This window comes from Suncus etruscus, chromosome 20, assembly GCF_024139225.1.
Source record: "Suncus etruscus isolate mSunEtr1 chromosome 20, mSunEtr1.pri.cur, whole genome shotgun sequence".
Taxonomy (NCBI): domain Eukaryota; kingdom Metazoa; phylum Chordata; class Mammalia; order Eulipotyphla; family Soricidae; genus Suncus; species Suncus etruscus.
The window spans coordinates 2028703-2055003 of NC_064867.1; the positions used below are offsets into that span (position 1 = coordinate 2028703).

The following is a 26301-nucleotide window of genomic DNA, read 5'->3' on the forward strand; positions in this document are numbered from 1 at the left end:
CAGGTAAGGCACTTGCCTTACATGCTAACATACCCACATAGTACATATCCTTCCATTGAATTTATAGATAGATCTGAAGCTTAACAATTGTCTTTCACCCAGGTGGCCCCAGTTACGCATCCAAGTGAATATTTTAATGGAAGCATCTAGAGACGTGATCCTGATATTTAATAAAGTGATCAGAAACTGGCCATATAATTTGGAAGAGAATAAGCATAGAAATAGTCTTTCAAGGGCATGGGGCTTAATGTGAATATCTAGATAGAGGGGAAAAAAATAGAGAGACCCAGAACAGAAGGCTTGAGTATTCTAACAAGTAAAGGCAGGAAATAAAGGGGGAAATGAGATCATAAATTGAGAAGAAGCAGTTCCTAAAATGTGAAGAAAACAAAGAAAAACAAAAGATTTCATAATAACATGATAATCTGATTCTACAAGGATTTTAAGAAGAGCATCATCTATTCTATCACGTGTTCAGATAAAGTCAAAACTAGTCATTAAAGATTTGTATTTAGAAGCAAACCTGATTCAGAGAGAGAATGGGAGGTGGAAATATGGAAAGCATCAAATACAGAAAATGCTAACCAAAAAGCATGCTGTTAAGGGCGATAGCTCAGGGGGAAGCTGGAGTTCATCGAGCTGTCTTCCAAAGTGCAGTATAACAGAGCATACGTAGACATTGGTGGCAGTGCTCCATGGGGAGGAACATGCAGAACTTGCAAGGATGGGAAGGGAATGAACCTCAGCATGAGAGAAGAGTCAGGTAACCTCATGCATGCTCTTAGCGAGGCAGGAGACAGCATGAGACTGGATCTGCTGACCTGCAGGTAACTTCGTGGAGGAAAGAAGGGGAAGTTCTGGACCGGAGATAGTACAGTCAGTCGCCCACTTGCGATCAAACCCTGACGTCCTAAGTGGTTCCCCCCAAGAACTATCATGAGTAACTCCTGAGCACAGAGCCAGGAGTAACCCCTGAGTATCACTGGTATGGCCCAAATACAAATAAACAAGAAGGGGAAGTTATTTTGTGAGTACTTTATGTTCTGAAAGGAGATAACTATCAGAAAAGAAGGTAAGTAAGGCAAGGGGAAGGGAAATTGGAGATTAGACAAAAGAAGGGCACATGAGGAATAGACGGGAAGAAAGAAATTATGATTGCAATAGAAAAAGATGGCAGCATTTCGGGGCAGCAGTAACCTGGGACCCTTGAGAGATCAGTCAACGAGACTTGAATTTTTTCCCCAATTAAGTCCAATTGGTTGGTTGCAAGTACTAAGAAGTCTGAAGTTGGAGTTATTTAATGGTAAGTTTTATTAGACTCAGATGAAAAATGAGAGGGTAAGAGAATAGAGGATGATTGCCATAAATTAGAGAATGGAAAGGACAGGACAAGAAGATAAAAGAAAGAAGGAGATGACATAGGTGAAACACATTTTCAAAGTTTATATTTATGATCTGGAGCACTGGATGGCACAAAGACTGGGTTGATGTTGCTAGGCTAAATCTCCAGAAGAAAGAAAAATGGATTTAAGAAAAATAAAAGACAGTATTGTAATAATACACAGAGACAATAAACATGAGGGCTGGAAGGATGGCCCACAATATGAAGCTTACCACAAAGAGTGGTGAGTTCATTTAGAGAAATAACTACACTAACAATTTTCATATAATGGTAGTGAGTAATAGAAATAGAATGCCTCTCTGGAATACAGGCAGAGGTGGGGGAAGATGGCGATGGGAAGATGAAGGAGGGCATTGGTGGTAGGAAGGTTGCACAGGTGAAGAGAGGTGTTCTTTTTTTTATAACTGAAACCCAACTACAAACATGTTTGTAATCACGGTGCTTAAATAAAGATATTATTTTTAAAAATAAAAATAAAAAAGAAAGAAAAACATCATAGAGAAGGAAGGTTGCAGTGAAGATTGGAAGAGTAGGAGGTATTACTAATGACCAGATCTAGAGGAGGGTTCCAGGATTGGGGGGTGCAGTTGGGGAATCTTCAGTGGCACTTGGTTGACAGCATAATTGATGTCCCCCATCTGTGCTACAGAATTTGAGGAGTCTGAACGGAGATGCCCGCCTTGCTTCACCAACTTGGCTCAGAAGTATCTCATCTGGGAGTGCAGCCCCATGTGGCTCAAGTTCAAGAAGATTCTCTTTGAGATCGTGACGGACCCTTTTACAGAACTCACCATCACCTTTTGCATCGTGGTGAACACAGTCTTCATGGCCATGGAGCACCATGGCATGAGCAGAGCCTTTGATACCATGCTCCAAATAGGCAACTATGTGAGTGCACTGGCCCAGCAGGGGGTCTGAGGGCTGTCAGTGGCGTAGCAGGCCTTCACTGGGGGGGGGGGGAACTATTGACCTAATGAACAGAAAAGAAAGGAGAGGAGGGGACACTGCATAGGAAGCCAAACCTGCAGGACCTAGCTAAGACTATAGCAATTGGTTGGGGAAGGATAAGCATAAGAAAGTGAACGGAGTGAGTCCTGAACCAGGGCAGGTTTCCAGGTCTTACAGAACTGAGGTACTCAGATCTCTGCTGCCTCTGTTGTAAAATAAGGATAAGTGTCACTTTCCCATTCATCTAAAGGCAATCTATGGACTTACACAATTCCTCCAGCTTATTGCTTTTATGATTGTCAGAAACAGCGCTGGGGTTTTTCAATGCTGTCATTTAAGGGCAGGAAGAAGAAAAGAGGGAGCTAGAGAAGAGGGTATGTGGAGACCCCTTTGCTGTTATAATAAAAGCACTTACAGAGTCAGGACTTTTGCATCTGCTTTAGACACCATGCCACTTTGAATTTTTCCTTTGTTGTGTTTTTTTTAAGTATTATTTGCCTTTAATAAGATCAAATCCAGGCTGGATTTCCCTCCAGGCTAAGTAAAGAGCCTGATTCAGAGGTAGAACAGCCCTCCCCAATCTAGGGCCCCCTCTTCCTCAGGAATAACAACAAAGAACTTTCCTTGGATGCTTTCTCACGACAGGCTATGATCTCAGATACTTCTCCTGGGTTGTCTAGTTTTTCTCACAACAACCCTCTGCGATCCACACAACCTTTCACAGATAGGGCTTGGAGGCACAGAATATTAATAATTCACTTATAGAGGTGACTAAGCAGTCGCAGTAGCCGCAGGATTTGAATCCAAGTTGCAGAGCTCACACTTCCTACATCTGAGGATCACCCCTCTCTCAGGATCAGCTGTGTGTGTAGGTGTAAGTGTGTGTGCCCCTGGGAGTAGAGTACATGCATGCATATATGAGCATGTGAGGAGGAGCATGCGAGCCAATGAGAGTGAGACCGAGAGGAGTCTACAACTAGGACTAATAGTGTCCTGGAAGAATTTGCAACAGGCTAGACAAGAGATGCTTCTACTCCTCCTGCTAAATAAACTCTGCTTTCTATCCGCAGGTCTTCACTGGGTTTTTCACTGCTGAAATGTTCCTCAAAATCATCGCCTTTGACCCCTACTACTACTTCCAGAAGAAGTGGAACATCTTTGACTGCATCATCGTCACCATCAGCCTGATGGAACTAGGCATGTCCAAGAAAGGGAGCCTGTCTGTGCTGCGGACCTTCCGCCTGGTAATGCTCTTTCCGGAGGTGATCTAAGGAAGTGTATCTCCTCCCTACAGACACCGCAGATGACACTCTGGCCTGTGAGGACCTCACTCGAAAGCACCCTCCTCTCCTGTCCCTATGTCCCTCTGGGAAGGAGGAAGAGCAAGTCTCCCGGGACCCTGAAGTGTTTGTTCTTTTTACTTAGAAACATGCTGTCCCGGTCTGTGCTGGGGAGGGGTGAGGGGGCACGAAACAGTGCTGAGGTCCTGGCCTTGATGTCCCTAGAGGCTGTGAATGCAAATGCCTGTAAGAACCAGTAAAGGGGGGGGAGGTGTGGGATGGAGAGAGATTTGGGACATTGGTGGTGGGAATGTTGCACTGGTGAAGGGGGGTGTTCTTTACATGACTGAAACCTAATCACAATCATATTTGTCATCAAGATGTTTAAATAAAGAAAAAAGTTAAAAAATAAAGAACCAGGCAGCAGTGAAATTAAGCCAGAAAGAGATCTGGTTCTGAAATTTGGGGCCCATAGTCAGCAGTGAGGGATGGCTCAGGGGCTACTCAGAAAGCCTCTAGGGAGGGCAGAGACTGGACATCCTTGTGATCATGACACAGAAGTGGCACTGGCCATTGTTGTCAGTTTCTACTTTTCATGAGAAATTAGAAATCCAGACTTTCATGTGACTTTAAAAATAGAGACTAATAATATTTTTTTAAAAAAAGCACACTAAAGAACAAATAAAGCCTATCTTCTATGCTCTCTGCACCTTGGGCCACAGATTGGGGACATTTGCCTGAGATGATAAAAGGGCAGGGAAGGGTCTTAGGAGCTTTGAATGGGAGCCTGAGCTCAGAATTTGTCACATGTTTAGAATAAGCTATTTCTGGAAATATCTAGAAAATGATGACAAGAGATAGGCACCCAGGCTTATGATGGTTTCCATAAGACTCTGAGGCCCCTTATTGAGAGGATAGATTTCACACTTGGATGCACAGAAGGAAACAGGCTAATAAAAACAAAAGCATATTTATACTTTGGGGGGGGGGCAAGTGGAACTAGCTTGGTGTTTTAAATCTACCTGATCGTCCTTTTCTCATTCTTTAAGGACATGGTGTCAAAAAACCAAAGTAGGCAGGTTGGTTCTTTGGCTTCTGTTGGGTTGATTTTGGTGGTGGTTGTTGCAATTGCTCTAGTGCCGAAAAGCTACAATCATCTAAAAAAGTCAAGTTTATTTCACAGTCTGGAATTTCGTGCCATTAAAGTCTCTAGGGTTATTTATACCCCTACCCCCCATTTTTTGATTTCTAAAATTCTGATCAACTTGAATTCACCCCATTCCATACCTCCTGAGACCTTTCCATTCTCCTTCCCCATCATTTCCACTCCGTCATGAACAGGCAGACATGCAAGGCATTTCAGCATTCTTACACCCTCAAAATCAAACTCAACTATCTTTCCTTCTATGACATTATATTCTTGTGTTTGGCAAAATCTGACCCTGTTTATTCCGAATATTCCTCTCCATTTTACTGGACTATAGAGTTTACTGAAGAATATTCACACTTTCCAGCTAATTTGTTTCTAATTTTCTTATAGGAGTGTTAAATTTTTAAGAACAACTTTGGATTTTTAGAAGGACTGGGCAGATAGGACAGAGTTTGCCATCTTGCCCCTCACCCTCACTACTACAAACACATGCACAAATGCCTCCCCCACCCCATGCCTTTTATTGTAGTACCAGAGACCAATCTATCTCAGCCATGTAGGATAGGACCTGCTGGCTGGAATGCCTGTTCTGATTATTTATCTGCTCATTTCCTTTGTCTTATTTGGTTCCTGTGAGTCTGTTGATCCAGACATTCTCCTTTCTTTTATTTTTTCTTTTGTTTTTGGAAAGATTAGCTGTTATTTTACAGAGTTTATCCACCATGCATGTGCGTGTGAAACAATAAAAAAATAATAATGTAAGACATGCAAGATCTGTGTTCTGCCATTGAGTTCCATTTCCCCTATCATTATATTCTTATATTAATCTTATATCCATACAGTAAATGTGTGGAAATAGAACACAAATAAAACTCACTAACTGCACCATATTAATGTATAGAACTTCATGATGCAGTACAAGGCTCTGTGTGTTCGGAGCATGCCTACTATTCCATTCTACTTCTCCCCACTTCACTCCAACCACCAGCCTCCTATTTCTTCCTGCACATGGCAGCTTCTGGTTCTGATCTTCACCTATTTATCCTCTTGACCTTTGATGCTCTCCCTTTTGTTCTTGCTTAGCTTATCTCTCCTTATCTTTGCAGACTTCCTGCACACATCTCCTCCTCCATTTTCTCTCCTTGTTGAATGAACTTGGTCTCAGTGTTTTGTAAGCATCTCAGTATTCCATGAGACAAAATAGAAAATTTCCTGGTTCACTGTTCTATTCCATGAGCCTAGCATAAGATCTAACACATAGTTGACAATTGATAATTATCTGTAATGAAGGCAAGAAAAGAAGGGAGAGAAAGAAGATATGAAAATTCTGTCTTCCTGTATACTTTTGTCAGTCTCTCTAAGTACTTTCTTCTAGTGGCCCAATCCTGTACCAACATGAATCTGTTTTCATTACTTTGATAGCCTTAAGTATGTCTATATCTAAGGCACCACCTTCAAGAGTTCTTGGTTCTTGCACTTCCATATTTGTTTTAGAATCAGTTTGCTAAGTTTCATACATTCATATGTACATTGAAAACTTTAGATGCTTTTGTTCTACTGGGATTACAATATCTTACATCAGATCAATTTGGAAAGAAACATAACTTGGGGTGGGGCATATGTGGTGCCAAGAATCAAGTCAGGGTTAACCATATGTGCCTTAATACCTGGTCTATCTCCCTGACCCCATTTATTTCCTTTTTTTGTTTGTTTGTTTATTTTTGTTTTTGTTTTTGGGTCACACCCTGCAGCGATTAAGGGTTACTCCTGACTCTATGCTCCTGGCAGGCTCGGGGGGCCATATGGGATGCCGGGATTCAAACCACCGACCTTCTGAATGCAAGGCAAATGCCTTACTTTCATGCTATCTCTGCAGCCCCGACCCCGTTGATTTCAATCTTTCTATAATTTCTCCATCAAATCTTTCATTTTCTCCATAAGGGAATTTTGCCATAAACTTTATTAGATTTATTCCTAGCTATTCTACATTTTATTATGTTCTTCTAAATTAAACCTTTTCTGAACAAAATAGGGGCTACTCTGGTTACTCGGAATCATGCAGTGCTAAAGCACAAACTTAGGACTTTACATATGCTAAACACATATGCATACTACCGCCTGTGATATGTCCCCACCCTACAATTTTATTGTCCTTTTCTGGCTTTTTTGTTAGATAGCATTTTGCTATTTAATCATCTTATATCTAGAAATTTCTTTCATTTGTTCTATTGATTTATTTCTATAATTTTAAATTGCTTAACACAATCACGCCATATGCAAATGAGTTTTATTTCTTTTCTAATCCCTTTCCTTTTGGTTCCTTTTATTATGTTATTGTGTTGATTAGGACATTCAGTACATTGCTCAAAAGAAATGTTAATAGCAGACAACCTTGCTATTTTTCTGATCTCAGGAAATGCTTTCAATATTTTACCAAGTCTCATGTTTATGGCAGGATTTTTGTTTGTTTGTTTGTTTTGGGCCACTCCCTTTTGATGCACAGGGGTTACTCCTGGCTAAGTGCTCAGAAATTGCCCCTGGCTTGGGGGGGATCATATGGGATGCCGGGGATCGAACCGTGGTCCTTCCTTGGCTAGCGCTTGCAAGGCAGACACCTTGCCTCTAGCGCCACCTCACCGGCCCCAGGATTTTTGTTTTTAAGATAAAAAAAAAAAAAACACCTTTATCAGTTTATAAAATTTTCTTTTGTTAAGAATATTTATCATGAAAGAACATTTAATTTTATTAGGTAACTGTCATATTTATCAAAGATAATAATATAATGCTCTCCTTCATTCTGCTAAGTGGTGGATTGTATTAATTTCTTTTCTAGTGTTAAATCTCCTTGGCATTCCTAAAGTAAACCCAACTTGATCTGGATATATTTTATATATTGGAAAATTAATTTTATTACATTTGGCCAGAATTTTTCTCATTACTTTGTGCAATTAGTAATGACCAAAATTGTAAAAAAGTGGTCTTTGGTAGGACTAAAGATTTTTGTTTGTTTGGGGGCCATCCCCAGCAGTGTTCAGGCTCTGTGCTTAGAAATCACTCCTGGCAGGCTCCGAAGACCATAGGAATGCCAGGGATCAAACCCAGGTTGGGTCTCAGGTCTGTACTATCACTCTGGCCCCAGAACTGGAATTATTGTTTTATATAAACTTGGTAAAATCCACTAGTAGAACCTTATGGAGGTCAAAATTTTTTTTCTACTGCTCTAATTGTCTTAATGGTCATGGCACTATCGGGTCTTCTGTTTCTCCAACTGGTTTTGGTAAACTATGTTTTTTTCCTAAGACTTCTTACCTAAAATTTCAAGTCTATTGTTGTAAAGTTGTGTATGATAAACTACTTTTACGGTTTTATCTTACTTGTACTTCTATTAACTTTTATTTTCTTAAAAACAAAACAGTGTTTTGTGCTTTCTCTCATCTTTTTTTATGCGTTTTGCCAAAGGTCAACAATTTAATTAGTCTTTTCAAAGAACCAACTTTTAGCTTGTTGATTTTATTTCATTGATGTTTTCAGCTTCAATTAATCCTAAATCTTAACTTAATTATATCCTTCATCCCACATATTTTATTCTTCTCTCATCTCTTACGATGGAATTTTCAACCTATTTTCTTATCCAATAAATTCATTTAAGACGTCAATTTCCTTGTAAGAACTGCTTTAACGTGTACTTTTTCTTATTGTTTGATTTTAAATATTTTCTAATTTCAAATTTGATTCATTCTTTGACTTTGACTTTAATTAGAATAGTGATTCTTAATTTTGAAGCATGTTTAATGGTTCTAGTTATCTTTATGACACTGGGTTTTAGTTTAATTGTATTATAGCCAGAGAACTTTAAATATTATTTAAAGTTCTTGAATGCTTTAAAGTCATCGGTAATTTCCAATTTCCATCGTTGGGTACAAACCCTTACATGTTTTTACTGGAGAGAGAAATCTATTGTGTGGTACCCTGCTTATTTTTGTCTTCTTGTTCTAGCAATTACTGACAGGGGTGTATAAAAATATCTCCACTTTGATTATGCCATGGTCTGTTTCTCCTCTCTTGAGGCTGTGTTATTAAATGCAGGCATATTTTAAGGTGTTATATCTTCCCAGTAAAGCAAAACTTTTATCATTAAAAATTGACCTTCTTTATTTTAGAAATGCTTTCTTGCCTTCAAAATATCTTTTCTTGATATTAATTAAATAATCCCATTTTCATTTTGGTTTAGAATGTGCCTATTATATCTTTATCCAGCTTTTATGAATCCTTGGGGTTTTTAAAGGGCTTTTGAAAAGAGCAGTCAAGTTTCGTATTTTTATTGAGTTCTGACAATTCAATTTTTGCTTTTAACCAAAGCATTTAATCCACATTTGGCTGTAAATGTTAATCTATTTGGATATGTATTTATCTTTATATTTTGGGTTTTCTATGCCTCTCACCTATATACAATAGTATATATATTTTTTTCTATCTGCCTATCTCTCCTTTTATCTTGAGCTTTTCATTTATTCTTTTTCCATCACTCCTCCCCCATTAGTTTAAAAACAAAACACACAATCTCTCTTTTGATTAGGGGCCATACCCTGTGATGCCCAGGATTTTACTCCTGGCCTATGTTCAAAGATCATCCTGGCAGACTTGTGGGACTAGCTGGAAAGCCAGGAATTGAATTCAGATTGGCCACATGCAAAGCAAACACTACGTACTGCACTATTGCTCCAGCCCCAAAACAAACTTTATTATTTTTTTCTTTTTAAATTGAATCACCATGAGATATACAGTTACAAAGTGGTTGAAGATTGAGTTTCAGTCACCCAATGTTCAACATCCATCTTTTGACCAGTGTACATTTCCCTCTACCAATGTCCCCAGTTTCCCCTCCTGCCCCCCACTACATACACTTCTCTTCTCTCTCTTCTCTTACTTTCTGTCTTCTTTATTCTCCCTCTTCTCACTCCCTTTCTCTTTTTCTTCTTTATCCTTTAAGCATTGTGGTTTGTAATACTGTCATTGAAGAGATATCATACATATCTCTTTACCTTCTTTCAGCACCCAGATCTTGTCCAGAGTGATCATTTTTAACTATTTCTTTGACAGGTTACCTTAGAAATTGCAGCCTAAGTAGTTAACTTAAACTCAAAAAAAAAAATTATTTTACCTTCTGAAGCCGGAGTGGTGGCGCAGAGGTAGAGCGTTTGCCTAGTATGCGGCTCAAAAACAAACAAACAAAAAGTTACGAAGACAACTTTGAACTTTAGTTACCTCCTTCCTGTACTGTTTTTTAAAAACTTTTGGGGTTTGGGTGAGGGTTTTTTAAGGGGGTAGAAAAGAGTTAAGCCACACCTACTGTGCTCAGGACTTCCTCCTGCCCCTGTGCTCAGGGATCATACCTGGCAGAACTCGAGGAGGGCATATATAGTGCCAGGGGTCAAATCCAGGTTGACAGCCTACAAGGTAAATGCCCTCTATGCTATAATGTAGCTCTAGTCCATAAATAGTTTTGTTTTATCTTGTTCTTTAAAGCTATATGTCTTGATTTGTAACCAATAATTTTAGTTTTGCTAACAACCCTCCCCCGCCGCCCCCCCCCAAAAAAAACCTCAGTAGCATTGCCAGTAAAGTCTTGTTTCTCCCTCCAATCGCAGTCAGAGGCAGGCTGGTCCCTCAAAGAGCTATTCTACTACATCTGATGGAGAATAGACAACCTGTAGAGAAGAGGTTCCCAGATGCCCCCTTTTCTGAAAACAAACAAACGAACAAAGCATCGAGCACCGGACCCTGGAAACCTACCTCTTTAAGTAAACACACAGAAAGCATCTATCCCCAGCACCTTCTGCGGGTCATAGTGAACCCCCTGGGAAGTGCTACCTTCTGCCTCCTGCCTATAGATGTCAGACAAAGGCATGTTTTAAGGTTTGAACAGTGTCAGTGCTCAAAGTGACCTGTGTGTCCACTTTTCTTCCAATCATAGCTGGTCTCTGATCTCTTTCTGTGCTACCTCCTGGATAACTTCTTCTGTTTCTTCAGTTCACAATTTGCTCCTAAATAGCTTCAAATCTGATAGGAGACTCCGCCACAGACTTTTAAATGTGGCATTCTGTTTTCCCTTTCCAGAAGTTCCATTATTTCTTGCTGATTATTTCATACTTTTCTTCTCTGTACTGCCTTAAAGTTGCTATATTTTCTTTGATGCTTATTGTATTGAATTATACACAGTGATCTCTGACTGATCATGTTCTTGCCTGAAGAAACTTGAATGACCATTTTGTTTGTTGCTGCCACTCGGGACTCTTGATGGGAGGAAGTTTTGAAGTTTGGGGTACAGGCTGGTTCCTGCAGAGAGTGTTCTTCTATACTGCAGGATTTTTGCTAATTCAGTTTTAAATACCCAGGTGGGGGGGGGTCTCAATATCAACCTTCAAGCATTGCTTTGTGATGCCAGATAGATTCTCCGTGTCGAGTCTCTTCCCCCACTCCTTCCCCAAACTTTGTATCTAGCTCCAAACATTTAATTTTCCTTGCATTCTATAGAGCTTATCTCTGGCTTCTTCTTACATATGGGAAATGAGCTTTTTGGGATCTAATCTTTTCTTTTCTTTTCTTTTTTTGCTTTTTTTCGAAGGCCACACCCAGTGACACTCAGGGGTTATTCCTGGCTATATGCTCAGAAATCACTCCTGGCTTCGGGGAGCATATGGGATGCCGAGGATCAAACCGCAGTCCGTCCTAGGCTAGCGCAAGCAAGGCAGATGCCTTACCACTTGCTCCACCACTCCAGTCCCTGAATCTAATCTTAATAGGTAGAAAAATTCTTATTAGCCCCACTCCCTTACTCAGGCTCTAAAAATTTTCCTGTTCCCATGCCTCATTAGACCATTAACATCTGCATTCTCTGAGCACTTCCAGTCCACATTTTTTGCTAGGAGTGGCCCCTTTTTACTTATTTTTTTGAGGGGTCACACCCAGTAGCACTCAGGGATTACTCCTGGCTCTACACTCAGAAATCGCTCCTGGCAGGCTCGGGGGACTATATAAAATGCCAGAATTTGAACCACCATCCTTCTGCATGCAAGGCAAATGCCCTACCTCCATGTTATCTCTCCGGCCTCTATTTATTTATTCTTAATTTTAAAACCCTATGTTCAAATTCACTCCTTTGTGAAAATGTCCTTAGGGAAAAAATCTAGGCTCTGAGGGCCATGTTTTCCTGAGGAAAAAAATCCACATGTTTTTATATTTATTTAAACTTTTATTTATTTAATTTTTGGTAAAAGCATGGCATACCTTATCAACAAATTATCCTTGCTTGGGAGATATTTCCTCCATTATTTTGAGTAATATTTTTGTCTGGGAAGGGAAAATCCAAGAGGTGTCCAATGAAGTCTACTATACTGCCTGAACTTCCACGGATATTTTTTATAAATATCAGTTTTGTTTCCTCACCAGTGGTGACCTCCTCAGTAGAAGATAATTAGTATGCCTACTTTTCATTTAATAGTCTATGCTAAAACACCTCATTCAAATAGGTTGAAGTTTTTTTTTAATTTTTTACTCAAAGATTAGAAAGACAAATATACCCGTGTTCTCAACTTAGCTGGTTTCCATCCAGTCTTTTCTTTCCCAAATAGAAATTTTCCCACCCTTCCCCCACTCCTTAGAACCACCTTGACAGACACGTTACAAAATTTGGTGGTTGAAGTTCATATTTCACTTTTTTCGTGTTATTGAGTCTGATTTGGATGTACGGCCATACCATTCCCCCACATCACCCATGTAACTGAAGTCCTGACATCTATTTCCCCATCGTTTTTTCTTTTCTTATTTTCTTTCTTCCTGCCTTGTTTTCTTTCTTTTTCCGTCTTTCTCACCAAGCTCTAGTCAAGGGAGATATAGGTATCTATTTACCTTTGTTCATCTCCTCACCCGGTTGAGAATGAAGACTTTCATCCGTCATGTTGCCAAGGAGACTTAGTATTCTCCCAATACCCTCTACAAAGGCTCCATCTAGTTTCAAACACTCCCTTTTTATTGGTGTTTGTTAGCTGTTGCTGTGTCCAGGCTTTTAAGTTCTGCTTCAAGATCAGAAAAATGAGCTTCAGATCAGGTTTAACACCAATACCTCCCCAATACATTCTCTGTCACATAGCAAGTGAAGACAAAACTTTTCTTTTCAATACAATACAGTAGTAGTTTTATTTATATTGTGTCAACATTATAACTCATCTATTTTTTTACCAATGATATATTCATATCACCTCTTTGTAAATATGGTTCAAAGATGCATTCATTTTCCTACGAAATTTAAAGGAAAAAAATCTGATGCTAATATAGATCCCTAAGGCCAATAGAAGATCTGTACATATGATAAGAATGTATTTTTATTTGCAAGTTTTCCTGTTTCTTGAGCTAAAAATTTTTCCGCATATTATACAAATTAATTACAACATTGAAAATAACACTTGATACAAATGACTTGCATTGTAATATGTGTGTATATGTGTATGTATTTGTAAGTATATATAAGCATGTACATATATGTATATACATATACATGCATACATATGCACACTGATACCTTGAAAAATAGCACCTAACATCAACATATCAAAATGTGTCTAGATCTTACTGTCAGAAAGGAATGAGAAGAGAATTCATATGCCAATTTGTATTCACTATTACTAAATACTTTCAAATTTGAACATTAATTCCCATCTCTAAAACCATGTGAATTAAAGAGACAGTCTACTTATTCAGTAACCAGCTCAGCTAAGACTGATATTTTATAGAAATGATTTTATGAGTATAGATATTTGTATTCATGACCCTGCTTGATAAGGAGGAAATCGGTCATAAATAAACAAGTGACTAATAAATATGCTGCATTGTTTATTATAATATGCACTTGTTGAAGTAAAATTAACATTCTAAATTAATACAATACAATAATTCAATGCTTATTATGCCTCTCTTTTTTTGAATTAATTTGTATTGTGGCCAAAGTAAATTACAAATGTTTCACAGTAATATTCAAGGTTCATAGTAACAATAAATCAAGGGTATTCCCACCACCAGGGATGCCCTCCCTTCACCCCTGTTCCCAGCATGCATCCCATATCTCCCTCCTTTACCCCCAGAATACTAGCGTAACTGGCCCCCACTTGTAGAGCTTGCTGTGGATTAGGTATATAGATTCTGTTGCTGTTGACTTGGGGTTTGATGCTCGGGTCTGATCATTTTTTATTTCCACTAAATGTTCATGAGTGTCTGGACCTGGAACCAGTCGTTTCCCCCTCTCAGATTATGAGGCTGGACAAGATGAACAGTGAGATCTAAGCCCAGGCATTTCTTTCTAAGAAATCATAGAACCACAACAATGTATTTGTATTATTTCCTATGTAAATTCAAGGCAGTCCTCCCAGGTTGTGCTTATGGTGTCCAGGTACCATTTCTAGTGGTTCTTGGCCGGTTGGGCTATTGGCTCAGTTCTAGGGTCAGAGAATGTGGTATTATTCTCACCCTAAACTGGCAACGATGAGCAGGCCTATCTAATGAGTGGGCTTAAGGGTTTAAGGTCTCCCAGCTGTGCTGGGGAAACATGTGGTTCTAGAGATCAAACCAAGGTTAAATACATGTTAAATATGCTTGGCAGAGCTCAGAGGCTATTCCTGGCTTCAATACTCAGGAGTAACCCCTGGTGGTATTTTGGGGACCTTATGCACTTCAGGGGATTGAACTATAGTGACTTCATGTAAGGCAAGCACCCTACTCACTATATTATCACTCTCATTATGAATTTGGTGGTTGGATTTTAGATCTCATGTTTTCAGTGTTATTGAATCTGCTTTGGACATATAGTCAGACCATTCTCCTACATCACCAATATAACTGAATTCCTGACCCAGGGAAAATCCTCTCACACAGAAAGTATGTCTGCACTCACTGGCAGTTTAGAACCAGAATAGTACCACATTCTCTGACTCTAGAACTGAGCCAATACTCTTTCAGAACTAGCAGCGTTGCCTAATGTTTTTCCCAAACTTCGATTCTTGGCCAGGAATTAAGGTCCAAGATGAGAACAGCCTCCAGAGCTTAACTAACCGAAACTATGCTTCTCTGCAGCTACGTGTCTTCAAGTTGGCCAAGTCCTGGCCCACCCTAAACACGCTCATCAAGATCATTGGAAATTCTGTGGGGGCACTAGGGAACCTCACCTTAATCCTGGCCATCATCGTCTTTATCTTTGCTCTGGTTGGCAAGCAGTTGCTTGGGGAAAATTACAAGGAAAAGAGGACGGAGATTGCAGCTAACAACGAACCTTGGCCCCGCTGGCACATGTACGATTTCTTCCACTCCTTCCTCATTGTCTTCCGGATCCTCTGTGGAGAGTGGATTGAGAACATGTGGTTGTGCATGGAAGTGGGCCAACAGTCTATCTGCCTGGTCCTTTTCCTGATGGTGATGGTGTTAGGGAACCTGGTGGTAAGTGCAGGGGACCCAAACATGGTTCTCATGGGCAATGGCATGGACGCCAGGGTCTTCCTTAAAGAAGTTGATGTTGTATGTCTCAATGCCCATGTTGTCATAATTTCAATCCTGTAGAATTCAGGTCCTTCTGAAGTCCCTTCTGAAGACAGCCTGATTTGCTAGAATGGAATATATGATAGCTTTCCTGCTCCATCATTAGAAAGTCTGGCCTACCAAAAGACAATTGGCTCAGGAGCTTCAATATCTTTAAAATCAAGAGAATTGTATTTGCTTTGGGCTTTTGGAGAAGACACATGCAAATTGCCTAGAATAAGCCAATGCAGGGACTCAGTCAATGTGAGCTATTTCTTTGCAAGGGGGCAATCCTGGTGCCTTCTCTAGGGGATCTCAAAGGGTGTTTCCCTTGGGGAGGTAAGAACTGACGGGTGTGTTTATATTTCATAGTTTCTTGGGAAAGAAGTTGAGTCCTGTACAATATCCAGTGAGGCAATAGTAATGACAAAAATCTCTCCCTGGTTTAACCAGAAACCTTCCTGCAATTGCTCCCTGCACTAATCCTCAGACCTTGGTCTTCATGCTGGCTGTTCTTCTCTCCCAGCATTGTCTGGCAGCGGAGTGCAATAGCAGGGAGGAAGTCATATGGCCTTCCAGAACCCTCTCAATTGTTCAGGAAATGAACCAACTTTAGGTTCTTTCTCATCCAAGTTTTGCATGCCAGAGGAAGCTAAACCAAGAGAGCAGAGGAAATGACCAAGCCAGGCATGTCCCAGTCTTCTCTGCACTGGATCCTGTGCTGAAGACACCTTCCATCCACTCTTCTTATAGGCTGAGCTTACCATCTCTGCAAGGCCACAGGTCCTAGCTGGGAAATTGGCCTCTTCGGGACCTTAAATATCCCACATCCCCCTGATCATCACAAGGGATGATCATGCAGAGCCCCTGAACCCTTAAGTAGTAAGAAGTCATGAGTCCAAGACTCCAGAGTGAGGGACAGACCTGGCCTTTGCCAGGTGAGAGTGGTTCCCAGCTGGGCCACATCTGTTCCTCTCTGGTGTCCCTGTGCATCCCCCAAATGTCCCTTTGCCTGGCAGGAATAATTCTTAAATGGAGAATATGCTGCTCAAACCTGGCTCACAGGTAGCTGTTTTCTCTAAGGCTTCCCCAATATTAGCCTCCACTAGTGTTTGAAAGTCTGATTTCCCCCACAGGGAATAGGGATAGAGAAGCATCCTGGATGCAGAGAGTGACATCAGATGTCTGTCCTGTGGCTCAGCTGACAACCTAACGTTTCCAATGGCCCATAGCCCTTCCCCTATTCTCTTTCTTCTCTCTAGGTACTCAACTTGTTTATAGCCCTACTGCTGAATTCTTTTAGTGCCGATAACCTCACAGCCCCAGAGGAGGATGGCGAAGTGAACAATCTCCAGGTAGCCCTGGCCCGGATCCAGACATTTGGTGGCCGGATCAGAAAGGCCTTTCACAGCTTTTTCAGCAGGCCCTGCCTGCTCCCCAAGCCCAAGACAGAGCCCCACGATCTGGTGGTAAAGCTTCCCCTCTCCAACTCTAAAGTGGAGAATCATATCATGCCCGAGGTTCTCAAGGACCCCCAGGATGAACTCACCGACTTCATCACCAATGCAAATGTGTGGGTCTCTGTGCCCATTGCAGAGGCCGAGTCTGACCTCGAAGACCTGGAAGAAGATGCTGAGGATGCTCAGAGTTCCACGCAGGAAGCGATTTCCTCAATGCAGGTGAGGTTTGCCCACTGGTCAACCTAATGGATACGCAACCATGGGAAGAATTACCCAAGGCAGAGGGGAAATAACCAATAAGAGGTTGCCTGTCATCAGGGCTGGCAAGTCTGACAGAAAGATGAAAAAACTATTTATAGGAGCACTTGATGTAAGAAAGTGCAAGCTAATTAAAAACAATTTTAAAAAGTAAAAAAAAAAAATACAACTTACTGAACTTAAAAACAAATAACTGTAGTAGAATGCCTGTCTCGAATACAGGCAGGGGATGGGAAGGGGGGAGGGACTAATGTTACACTGGTGAAGGGGGGTGTTCTGGTTATGACTGTAACCCAAATATGATCATGTTACTTAAATAAAAAATATATTAAGGGGCCAGGCGCGGTGGTGCTAGAGGTAAGGTGTCTGCCTTGCCAGCGCTAGCCTAGGACGAGCCGCGGTTCGATCTCCCGGCTTCCCATATGGTCCCCCAAGCCAGGAGCGACTTCTGAGATCATAGCCAGGAGTAATCCCTGAGCGTTACCGGGTGTGGTCCAAAAACCAAAAAAAAAAAAAAAAAAATTTAAAAAAATATAAAAAAAATATATATATATATATAAATTAAGCTTTCACCAAAAAAATAAAAAAGAAACAACTAAAAGAGGTCAGTTTCTAAACTAATTTTCTTCTGACTAAACTTTCCAGATATGACAATACAACTAGAAAACAAACAAAACAAACAAATAAACAAAAGTACAAGCTACACCCAGCCTTTCCTGTGGGCCTGGCGTTCCAAGACTATTAGAAAAACTCAAAATTCCCTGAGCAATCAGAGAGAAGGGTTCTCAGCTTTATCCAATGGTGGCCATTTTTTGTTGTTGTTTTGGGGTCACACCCAAAAATGCTCAAGGTTTTCTCTCGGTTCTATACTCAGGGATCACTCCTGATGGTGCTCAGGGAACAATAGGAAGTTTTGGGGATCAAATGTTGGTTGTTTACATGCAAGGCTTATCTACTGTACTATCTCTCTAGCCTTGTGAGATGATCTTTTACACTACAATCTTTATATGCTATTCCAGACTCTGTGCATGAGCAGCTAATGAGATTTTTCTCAGAACAGGATGTTGTGCAAGAATTAGATTTATCTCATCTCTACCTGCAGCCTAAGGAGCCCTGATTATTCTGCGACTCACTTACCCTTTTCATGGCCAGGAGTACACAGTGAAATGATACTTGTCCTTTGGCCCTAAAAATAAAAATCTTGTAGCCCATGGGTCACATTTGTTTTAAGAACTTTGTGCAAGCCCAGGATACCTTGAGCCTCTCCTTGTGGACTCGGGACAGTCTTCTGGACAACATAGAGAGGCAGAGGGGTCCACAGGGCATGGGGCACAGATTGGGATGCTGGCCAATCCCTTAAGTGTCCTCAGATGTATAGCTATGCTCTGCGTCTGTAGCTTTTTCATAGCCTCTGTCCCCTGCAGCTGTCCTTGTTTCTGTCTCAGTAGCTGCTGTTATCAACTGCCATATTTTACATGCCTTTGTCAGGGTGACTGCTGCGGGCAAGTTGTCACCACCCTGAGTAAAGGACGTGAACCCTATGAAGGCTGACTCTGTTCAGAGGCACTTTCGGTGACTTGAGGGGTTTTGAGGAGCTCCAGCTGGCCAAGTTTACTGCCACTCTGGACAAAGAGTCAAGGTTGATATCTATAGAGCTGAGCTTTAGTATGAATATCAGAATACCTGAGTAGAACCAAGCCTGCCTTCTCAGGTTGGCGGAAGGAAAAAGAAAGATCAGAGATTTAACTAACTTACCTAAAGCCCACACATATTGGAAGCAATGGAACCAAGAGTCAAAACAGATTTGCATGGCAATCAAGGCTCTGCGCTCATGTCCAACATGTGTGTGGTGTGTGTATGTGTGTATGTTAGCTGCCTATATTAGGTCCTTGGTCTGGCAGATCTTGATGTACCTTTAAGATCTCTTCCTATTAGCAACAGTCCCCTGAAGATAGGACCCTAGTGGGGAGTGTGTCTCAGGAGCAGGAAGCCTTGCAACAAGCCAAGAAAAGTGAGCGCCCTGTGATACCCAGAAGCCCAGATTCCAAAACATCCTCTGAAGATCTGGCCTTGTACGTGGATGAGAAATGGAAGAACAAGCCCACTGAGGCTCCTGTCGAGGTATGTATGTGAAGTTTCTGCAGAAATTGGAAAGCAGTATGTCTCAGGTTATAGTCGGGCTGAAAGATGGAAAGGATAAGGGTAGGATAAATTCAGAAGCCCCTCAGTCATCACACCTCTCTTTTTCCCGGAAACTATTAAAGTCCCTCTTGACCTGGGCAGCTCATCTACATGCTTCCTGCCAGGGACCTGGGGCCAAGTCCTCACCAAGCAGGCTTGCTGCCTGGAAGTCTTAAAGGAGATGCTGCTTGTCATGTGGGTAGACCTGCCTGACATGGAATACATGTTAAGAAAATGGAGACAAAAGAGAGTGAGAACAGTAAATATCTTTGGGAGCCAATAGATAAAGATAAGGTTAACAGCTTAGGTGAAGGCGTCCCTCCAGCCTTGCTCTCTGCTGTCAGTGAGTCCTACTCAGCCTGGAGCCTGTGACCTGGACTGAGGCGAGAGGGAGGAAGTGGTGGCATGTGGGAGTGGCTTCCAGGAGATAAAAATAAACTTGCCAGCCTCCTTGAAACAAAAAAGCGATAGGGAAAGAGGTGCCTATCCAGATGTGGCAGGTTGGGGACCACTGAATTCAGAGTCACTTAGCACCTGATCACTCCACTGGGACAAGCTCTAGGCATGGCCACGATAAGCAGAAGAGATTTCAGAACCCACCTTATTAAGCTGTGCAGTGGGAGGAATGTCACCATGTGTTCCAAGTCAGGCTATCCAGGCAAAGATAAGAGGGTGGCCAAGATCTGGGGGCCCCGGGGGAATGCAAGTCACTTGGTCCTTTCAAAGGAGAGGCTACTTTCTCCACCAACAGCTGGTTCCCTCCCCCACTTCCTACAGAGCAGCACAGGTTGTTTTGGGGTTGGGTTGCTTTTGTTTCTGTTTGTGTTTGTATTTTTTTTTCTGTCATGACCTTGGTTAGGCAGGGAGGGGTCTGACAGTGACCCACCCGTCATTTGGGTCCATTAGCCGAGCTATCAGGTTTCCTAATAGGACAGCAGCTTCAACTCTTAATTGAATTCATCTGGAGACATAGGGCTGACATTGCTAGCCGGGCAGCAGAGCCCCAGCAGCATTGCTCCATGATTAAATATTCAAGCCCTGTAAACGCTGAGAGTCTTTATGGGTGTAATTATGGTGTCTCGGGCCACTGCCAACCTTCCATCAGAGGCCTGGAGATTTCAAACCTCGCGCAGTGAACTCCATTGTGCTGGGTCTCGGTGGGCACCAAACATGTGGGGGATTGAGGGAAGGAAGTGGGTCCTGGGGAGGAGGGGCTCTCCCTGCCTCCCCTCAATCTGTTGGTGCTGCCGTGGGTACATGCAGAAGTTCCAGCCCCATGGAGAGCCAGGTTCACAGCCCTGGGCTCTGCCTGGCAGGGGATGGACGACACCAGCTCCTCAGAGGGCAGCACAGTGGACTGTCCAGACCCAGAGGAGATCCTGAAGAAGATTCCGGAGCTAGCCGAGGACCTCGAGGAGCCAGATGACTGCTTCACAGAAGGTAGAGAGGCCAACAAAGGCCTGGCTCTGCTATGTGAAAGAGGGGCCCCAGTGCAGGTCAACAAGCACACATCTGGACCTGGACCTAAGGTCCACAGAAAGCAGATCACTGACAGGGCTCACTGATACACTGTCAGGACTAAGGGAATACATCAAATAGAACTCACAGTCTCCTGGTGGCAGTAACTGGATCTTGGGGGATACTAGGTTGAAAAGGACGAAGGGAATCAGTGGCATCACCACTCTTGACTTAACACATAAAGATCCAGAGGAGGGCCAGGGGTAGCTGTGTACCTCAAGTTTTTGTGGGGTCTTCTTAAATAAAGAGCATTGTGGGTCCAGGAAGACAGTGACTCAAGGTACTTACCCAGAAAGCACTTGGCCATGAACTTGAGCCACTGTGCCTCCATATGCAGCAAGGGGATCCTGACAGGCCTAGAATCTGGGGACAAAAAATAATAGAAACTGTCGCTTTACTCTTCTTTATCTTCAATGTTTACCATGGCAGAGTGTAATAAAGCAGGAAAGAGTTTGTGCTCTAAAGATGCAGAGTTTCTTTAAGTGAAAAAAAGAAAGAAATGTCTTCATTAGATTTCTGATTCCAAATGATCCTCTCCCAACCTGGTGGTGGCCCATCAGCTGAGCACAAGCTCAGGATTCAGTCAGATCGGTCTCCCCTGCACCACCAGTCCCGGCCCACTGGTACTATTTGGCTCCCCAAGATGCCAAGGCCCAAAGATGGAGCCCTTGTATCTGCTGTAATAAGGAATAGGGTTGGTTAGGATGGGAAGGAGATTCTGAAGAGTAGGTTGGAGAAACATCTCTCATCTTCCAGGAGAAAGGCTTTTCGTAAATGTGTGGTGAATGGTGTCCCCAAAAAATGGTTTTCTTGTGGGGCCAAAGCAGAAGTTGTCCACTTTGCCCCATACCTTGCTTACTGCGGAGTCCCTCTTCCTACAGGCTGTGTCCGGCATTGCCCCTGGTGCCAAGTTGACACCACCAAGTCCCCATGGGTCACAGGTTGGCAGGTGCGCAAGATCTGCTACCGTATCGTGGAGCACAGCTGGTTTGAGAGCTTCATCATCTTCATGATCCTGCTCAGTAGTGGCGCATTGGTAAGAAGAGGGATGGGCCTGGTCCCAGTGCCCTGCAGGTAGGAGCTCCCACAATCCAAATTCTTTGAGACTGTTTCACCGCTCACCGACACACCCTATTCCCAACCTGTAGGCGGGAGGGAACCAGGGGCAGGGATCTGGCCAGTAGATACAACCCCCTTTGTCAATGAGAAAACTGACTTTCCAGATGGCTAAGAATACCCAACATGGCAGAGGCAAAGCCTCACTCTGCCTTCATTGGACACGAGAGCCCCAAACTTGTCCTCTCTGAGCACCTAAACACACTGGCCTCTGTCCTACTCCAGTACCAAAAGGATTATTTCTCCATTTACCTACAAACACTCCTAACCCTCATTCAAAGCTCATCTGAGTTGCCACCATAATACTTTAGGGGTTTCATAATAATGAAGGATATGATTGGGCCGGGGCCTAGAGGTCTGCATTTTCATCAAGCTCTCAAGCCTGCTATTGGTCTATGGATGTATAGTGACTGAGTTTGAAGGTTAACCCTAAGCCTCTTGCTGATTCCCTGCTGTGGCACCTGAAAAGCTGAGCTCTGCACTGAGGCTTAAAGTCATGTGAGAATCCCAGCTGTCTTCCCAGAGTGAGAGGTGGAGGCTTGGGGAGGGGACATGTCATCTCCCATTGTTTTTATCTTATGAGTGAGTCTATGAGGTTCAAAGACACATCCTCCCACGGGTCCCTCCAGTCCCCACATGTTAGTTGGAGAGGACCAGAGCTCTTCTCCCACGGTTCATGGTTCCAAGAATTTCTCCCTTTGTCTTACTTACCATGTGTCATAAGAACCATTTATTTACTAAATCTCTAAGAAGCCTCTAAAATGCCACCTTCTCCCTGGAAAGTCACAGAGATCATTCAGAGTGTAGCTTCATGGGAAGTCGGGGCCTGAGAGGTGGGAAGGGAATGAGATCAGCAAGGGACAGCAGGTGGAAAGGAGTCTGTCATCTTGGAGAGCAGAAATAAAGGGCAGTTTCTAAGTGTCTAGATGACAGAATGTTACTGGGCACAGAAGCCATAGTGCAGGGCAAGAGAGGCCGGCCGGGAGGGATTGCTTCATGCACGTCCTTCCCCTGTCTTCCTTGGACTTCTCAGTAGAAAGGATGAGTAGTGTTGCTGCTACCTGGAGCTTTCCTATTTCGCTTCTATCTTTCCCCCTGGGCCCTCCCTCCTCCACTCCCGCTCCCCTTCCATCTTCTCTCCTCATCCCAGCTACTCCCCCTATCTTCCTGCGGGAGTGCTTATCCTGCCCAGCTGCAGGGCCCACCCCAACCCCACATCTCCCCCATCTCCTTCCCCAAGAGACTGAGCAGGCTGGCACCAAATTTAGTCTTCTTTCTGCTTTTACTCTGAGTACTTTTTAAAAAATAGCATGAGTTTTCATCTGACAAAGTAAAGGGTAAAAAAGAAACAACAGGGGAAAAGAAAAACCTTTAAGATGATGGAAAAATGCAAAGAAAGAAAAGCTCGTCTACTTTCCTATCACTCAGAGACTCTCACTTTGAAAACATTTTGGAATACTTCCTTCCCATCTTTTTTATGCATAGAAGGTGTCGATATTATAGAAGCAAGACCACAGCTGTGTATTCTGTGATTTCTCCATCAGCTTCCTTATTAAATATGTTTATAGTATCTTGTTTCCTGGCCAGGGTGTATTGCATTTACACCCTGTGTGCCACCATTTATTCCATTCATTCCTATGTTGAAATCTAGTATGTCTAGACTCTCCCAGAACACACTGCTTGGGAGTTGCCGGCTTAGAAATAGAACTGGGAGGCCGAAACAATAGTATAGCAGGTAAGGTACTGCCAATCCAGGTTTGATCCCTAGCTTCCCATATGGTCTCCTGAACTCACCAGGAGTGAGTTCAGAGTGAGTGCAGAGCCAGGTATAAGCCCTGAGCATTACCAGGTGTATTCCAAAAACAAAAGGAAAAAAAAGTAGAACTATAAGGAGAGGTTCCTGACAAAGGGGGCAATTTTGCCTGTGAGGGAAGCAGGGCAGTGCAGAGAAAAGAAATAGAAAAGGCATGACTTCTGAGTAATTCCAGATTCAGCCTGACCCCGGAAGACAGGGAAGTATTCAAGAATTGCTCGCAGCCATCTTTCACAGCAACTGGCAAGGAGGAAGCACTCAGGGTCCTTTGGATAATTATTTTGTTTTGGTTTGGTTTTTGGGCAACACTCGGCAGTGCTCATGGGTTATTCCTGTCTCTGAGCTCAGAAATCACTCCTGGCAGGCTTGGGGACCATATAGGATGCCAGGAATCAAACCTGGGTCTATCCCGGGATGGCCACATGCAAGGCAAATGCCTTACTGCTGTGCTCTCTGTCCAGCCCCTGGATAAATATCTAAGGCTGCATTTCTACCACCTTTGGTTCATGTTTCCAACTGCCTTCCCAAAAGGAACCTGTCTATATTAGGGTCAGCCATGTCTGAGAGTGACTACTTCCCTATGGTACCATCAGCAAGGGACTCCCGACTCCATTCTTGCCTATTGTCCTTCATCCTCATGAAACTGATTGGTAGAAAATGATAGCCACTTTTCCTCTAATTTTCCTGTGAGATAGAAAATTATTTTCCCAAAGTTCACCAGTGAGCCTTCCTCTCATGGTTGTGAGCTGCCTGGAAACATTCTCAGAGGCTTTTATTTTAAACCCTGATCACTGTTAGCATCCCTTTTGGTTCACTTCCAAAATTCAGTTTGAGAAGATGTCCTTCCTCACTTGCCTTCCACTCCCCAGCAAAGTGTAATCAGAGCTGCAGGTCCCTGTTGGCTCTGAAGAAGCTATGGGGGGGGGGGGGGTTGGATCTCACAATACCTCCTCCCTTTCCCAGAGCATAGAAATAAAATGATATAGGGAAGCTGGTGACCAAAGCTCTCCCAGGAGCTGAGGAAAGGGCTGGTGAACACCATCTTCTGGGCCCTGGTTCCATGTGTCTTGCTAACCTTCCCTTCTCCCTTCATCTCAGGCCTTTGAAGACTATTACCTTGACCAGAAGCCTACTGTGAAGGCCTTACTGGAGTACACTGACCGGGTGTTCACATTCGTCTTTGTGTTTGAGATGCTGCTCAAATGGGTGGCCTATGGCTTCAAGAAGTATTTTACCAATGCCTGGTGCTGGCTGGACTTCCTCATAGTGAATGTGAGTGGCCCTGTGGGCACTTCTGACCCGGGTGTCCCCCCTCTGTCATATGGCTGCAGCTAGTGCAAAGGGAGCTCAGAGGTGTGGGTTGTAGGAAGGGCCCCTTCCGAGAAAAGTCCTGAGTCCTTAGGTATGGGACATGACTCCCTCTCCACAGTGTGAATTTAGGGTACATCAAGCTCTAGGCTCAATAGTGCCATTGGGGTGAGTCCTCAGCTCCTGAGTCTGCATCCACCTCTTACTGCCTGCTGTGTGTCAAACCAGAGCTTGTTCAAGGCACCCAATGAGAAGACTGAGAGAGCTGACTCTCATCCACCTATTGACTGTACCCCCAATCACCTGAAGAGCTTAAAAAGTGCAACCAACAAGTTTCACGAGCCCAGAGATTCAATACCATTGGGTAGGGTGCAGGCATCAGCACTAAGCAAACATTCCTGGCCATGCCTAAGTGCAGTCAAGACAGAGAAGCACTGAGCCTAAGAGATAAGACTCATTTCTTTTCCTGGGACCCTAAAAAGACAAGAGGGTCCCTGTGAAGGGGTTCATGCACCCAGACTCCCCTGACCCTGTGCACACACACCCTGCTTTCAGGGGACTGGTTAGTCCCCCATTTGAGACATGTGCCGAGAGATCTGATAACTTCATTCTTGCACAGGGGCCATGCTAATCTTCTCTGTATTGTTCCAATTTTAGTATATGTCGCTGCCGAAGCGAGCACAGAGACCTGATAACTTTATAAGAACCTTAACTCTCCCTCCAAACTCAGATATGAGTGCTTCCCTGACTTAGCCATGCAATCCCTCTAGTACCCTCTTGGTTTTGCAAGATGATTGTCGAATGGTGTGCCTACCATTGCACAAGTGAAGAGTCCTTTTAGACAGGAGAAGGCACAGGCAGAGCTTTTCTCTGCTTCCCCGACTCTCACAGCCACTATCTGCATTTGGTGCTTGCCTCCTAGAGCTGGAGGATTTCCAATCCATAACTTACTGTCCCACCTCCTATGTTGGCAGGTTCCCTGCAGCTGCTCTCCACACACCGTCTTCTGTCTTCTTTCCTGATATACCAATGTGCTAGCAGTGTCAGGCTGCTGAACCTCAGGATTAGTTGCAAGGCCTGAAGTCTGAGTCAGTGGTGATCATTTTGTTCATGAAAAATAATTATTCATCAGTGAAGGGAAAAAGTTGGTTCTGCCACCCACCTCTGTTAGGGGCACAGTTCCTCCTGCTTCTATCTCTCAGTTCAATCAGGATCACCTTCCCTGGTCACTCAAACTGTTTCATTTGTCCTTCTCTTTATTCTCCCTTCCCATCATCCTTCCTTTCTTCCATATCTCTTCCCTTCCA

General features: G+C 43.0%; 1 protein-coding gene and 1 pseudogene across 3 annotated transcripts in view; one reads left to right on the forward strand and one right to left on the reverse strand.

The window, feature by feature from the left end:
- SCN10A (sodium voltage-gated channel alpha subunit 10) overlaps positions 1-26301 on the forward strand; it is a 98759-nt gene that overhangs the window by 51270 nt on the left and 21188 nt on the right. For 2 of the 3 annotated variants that reach the window (XM_049766375.1, XM_049766377.1), the window contains 8 exons: positions 2052-2290; positions 3421-3594; positions 14903-15262; positions 16603-17019; positions 19042-19179; positions 20556-20679; positions 21639-21793; positions 24785-24958. In XM_049766375.1, the coding sequence (XP_049622332.1) occupies positions 2052-2290; positions 3421-3594; positions 14903-15262; positions 16603-17019; positions 19042-19179; positions 20556-20679; positions 21639-21793; positions 24785-24958 (1781 nt within the window). The remainder of the gene's footprint in view (positions 1-2051; positions 2291-3420; positions 3595-14902; positions 15263-16602; positions 17020-19041; positions 19180-20555; positions 20680-21638; positions 21794-24784; positions 24959-26301) is intronic. The other variant, XM_049766376.1, reaches the window with a different exon arrangement.
- LOC125998386 (uncharacterized) lies at positions 25573-25673 on the reverse strand (annotated as a pseudogene).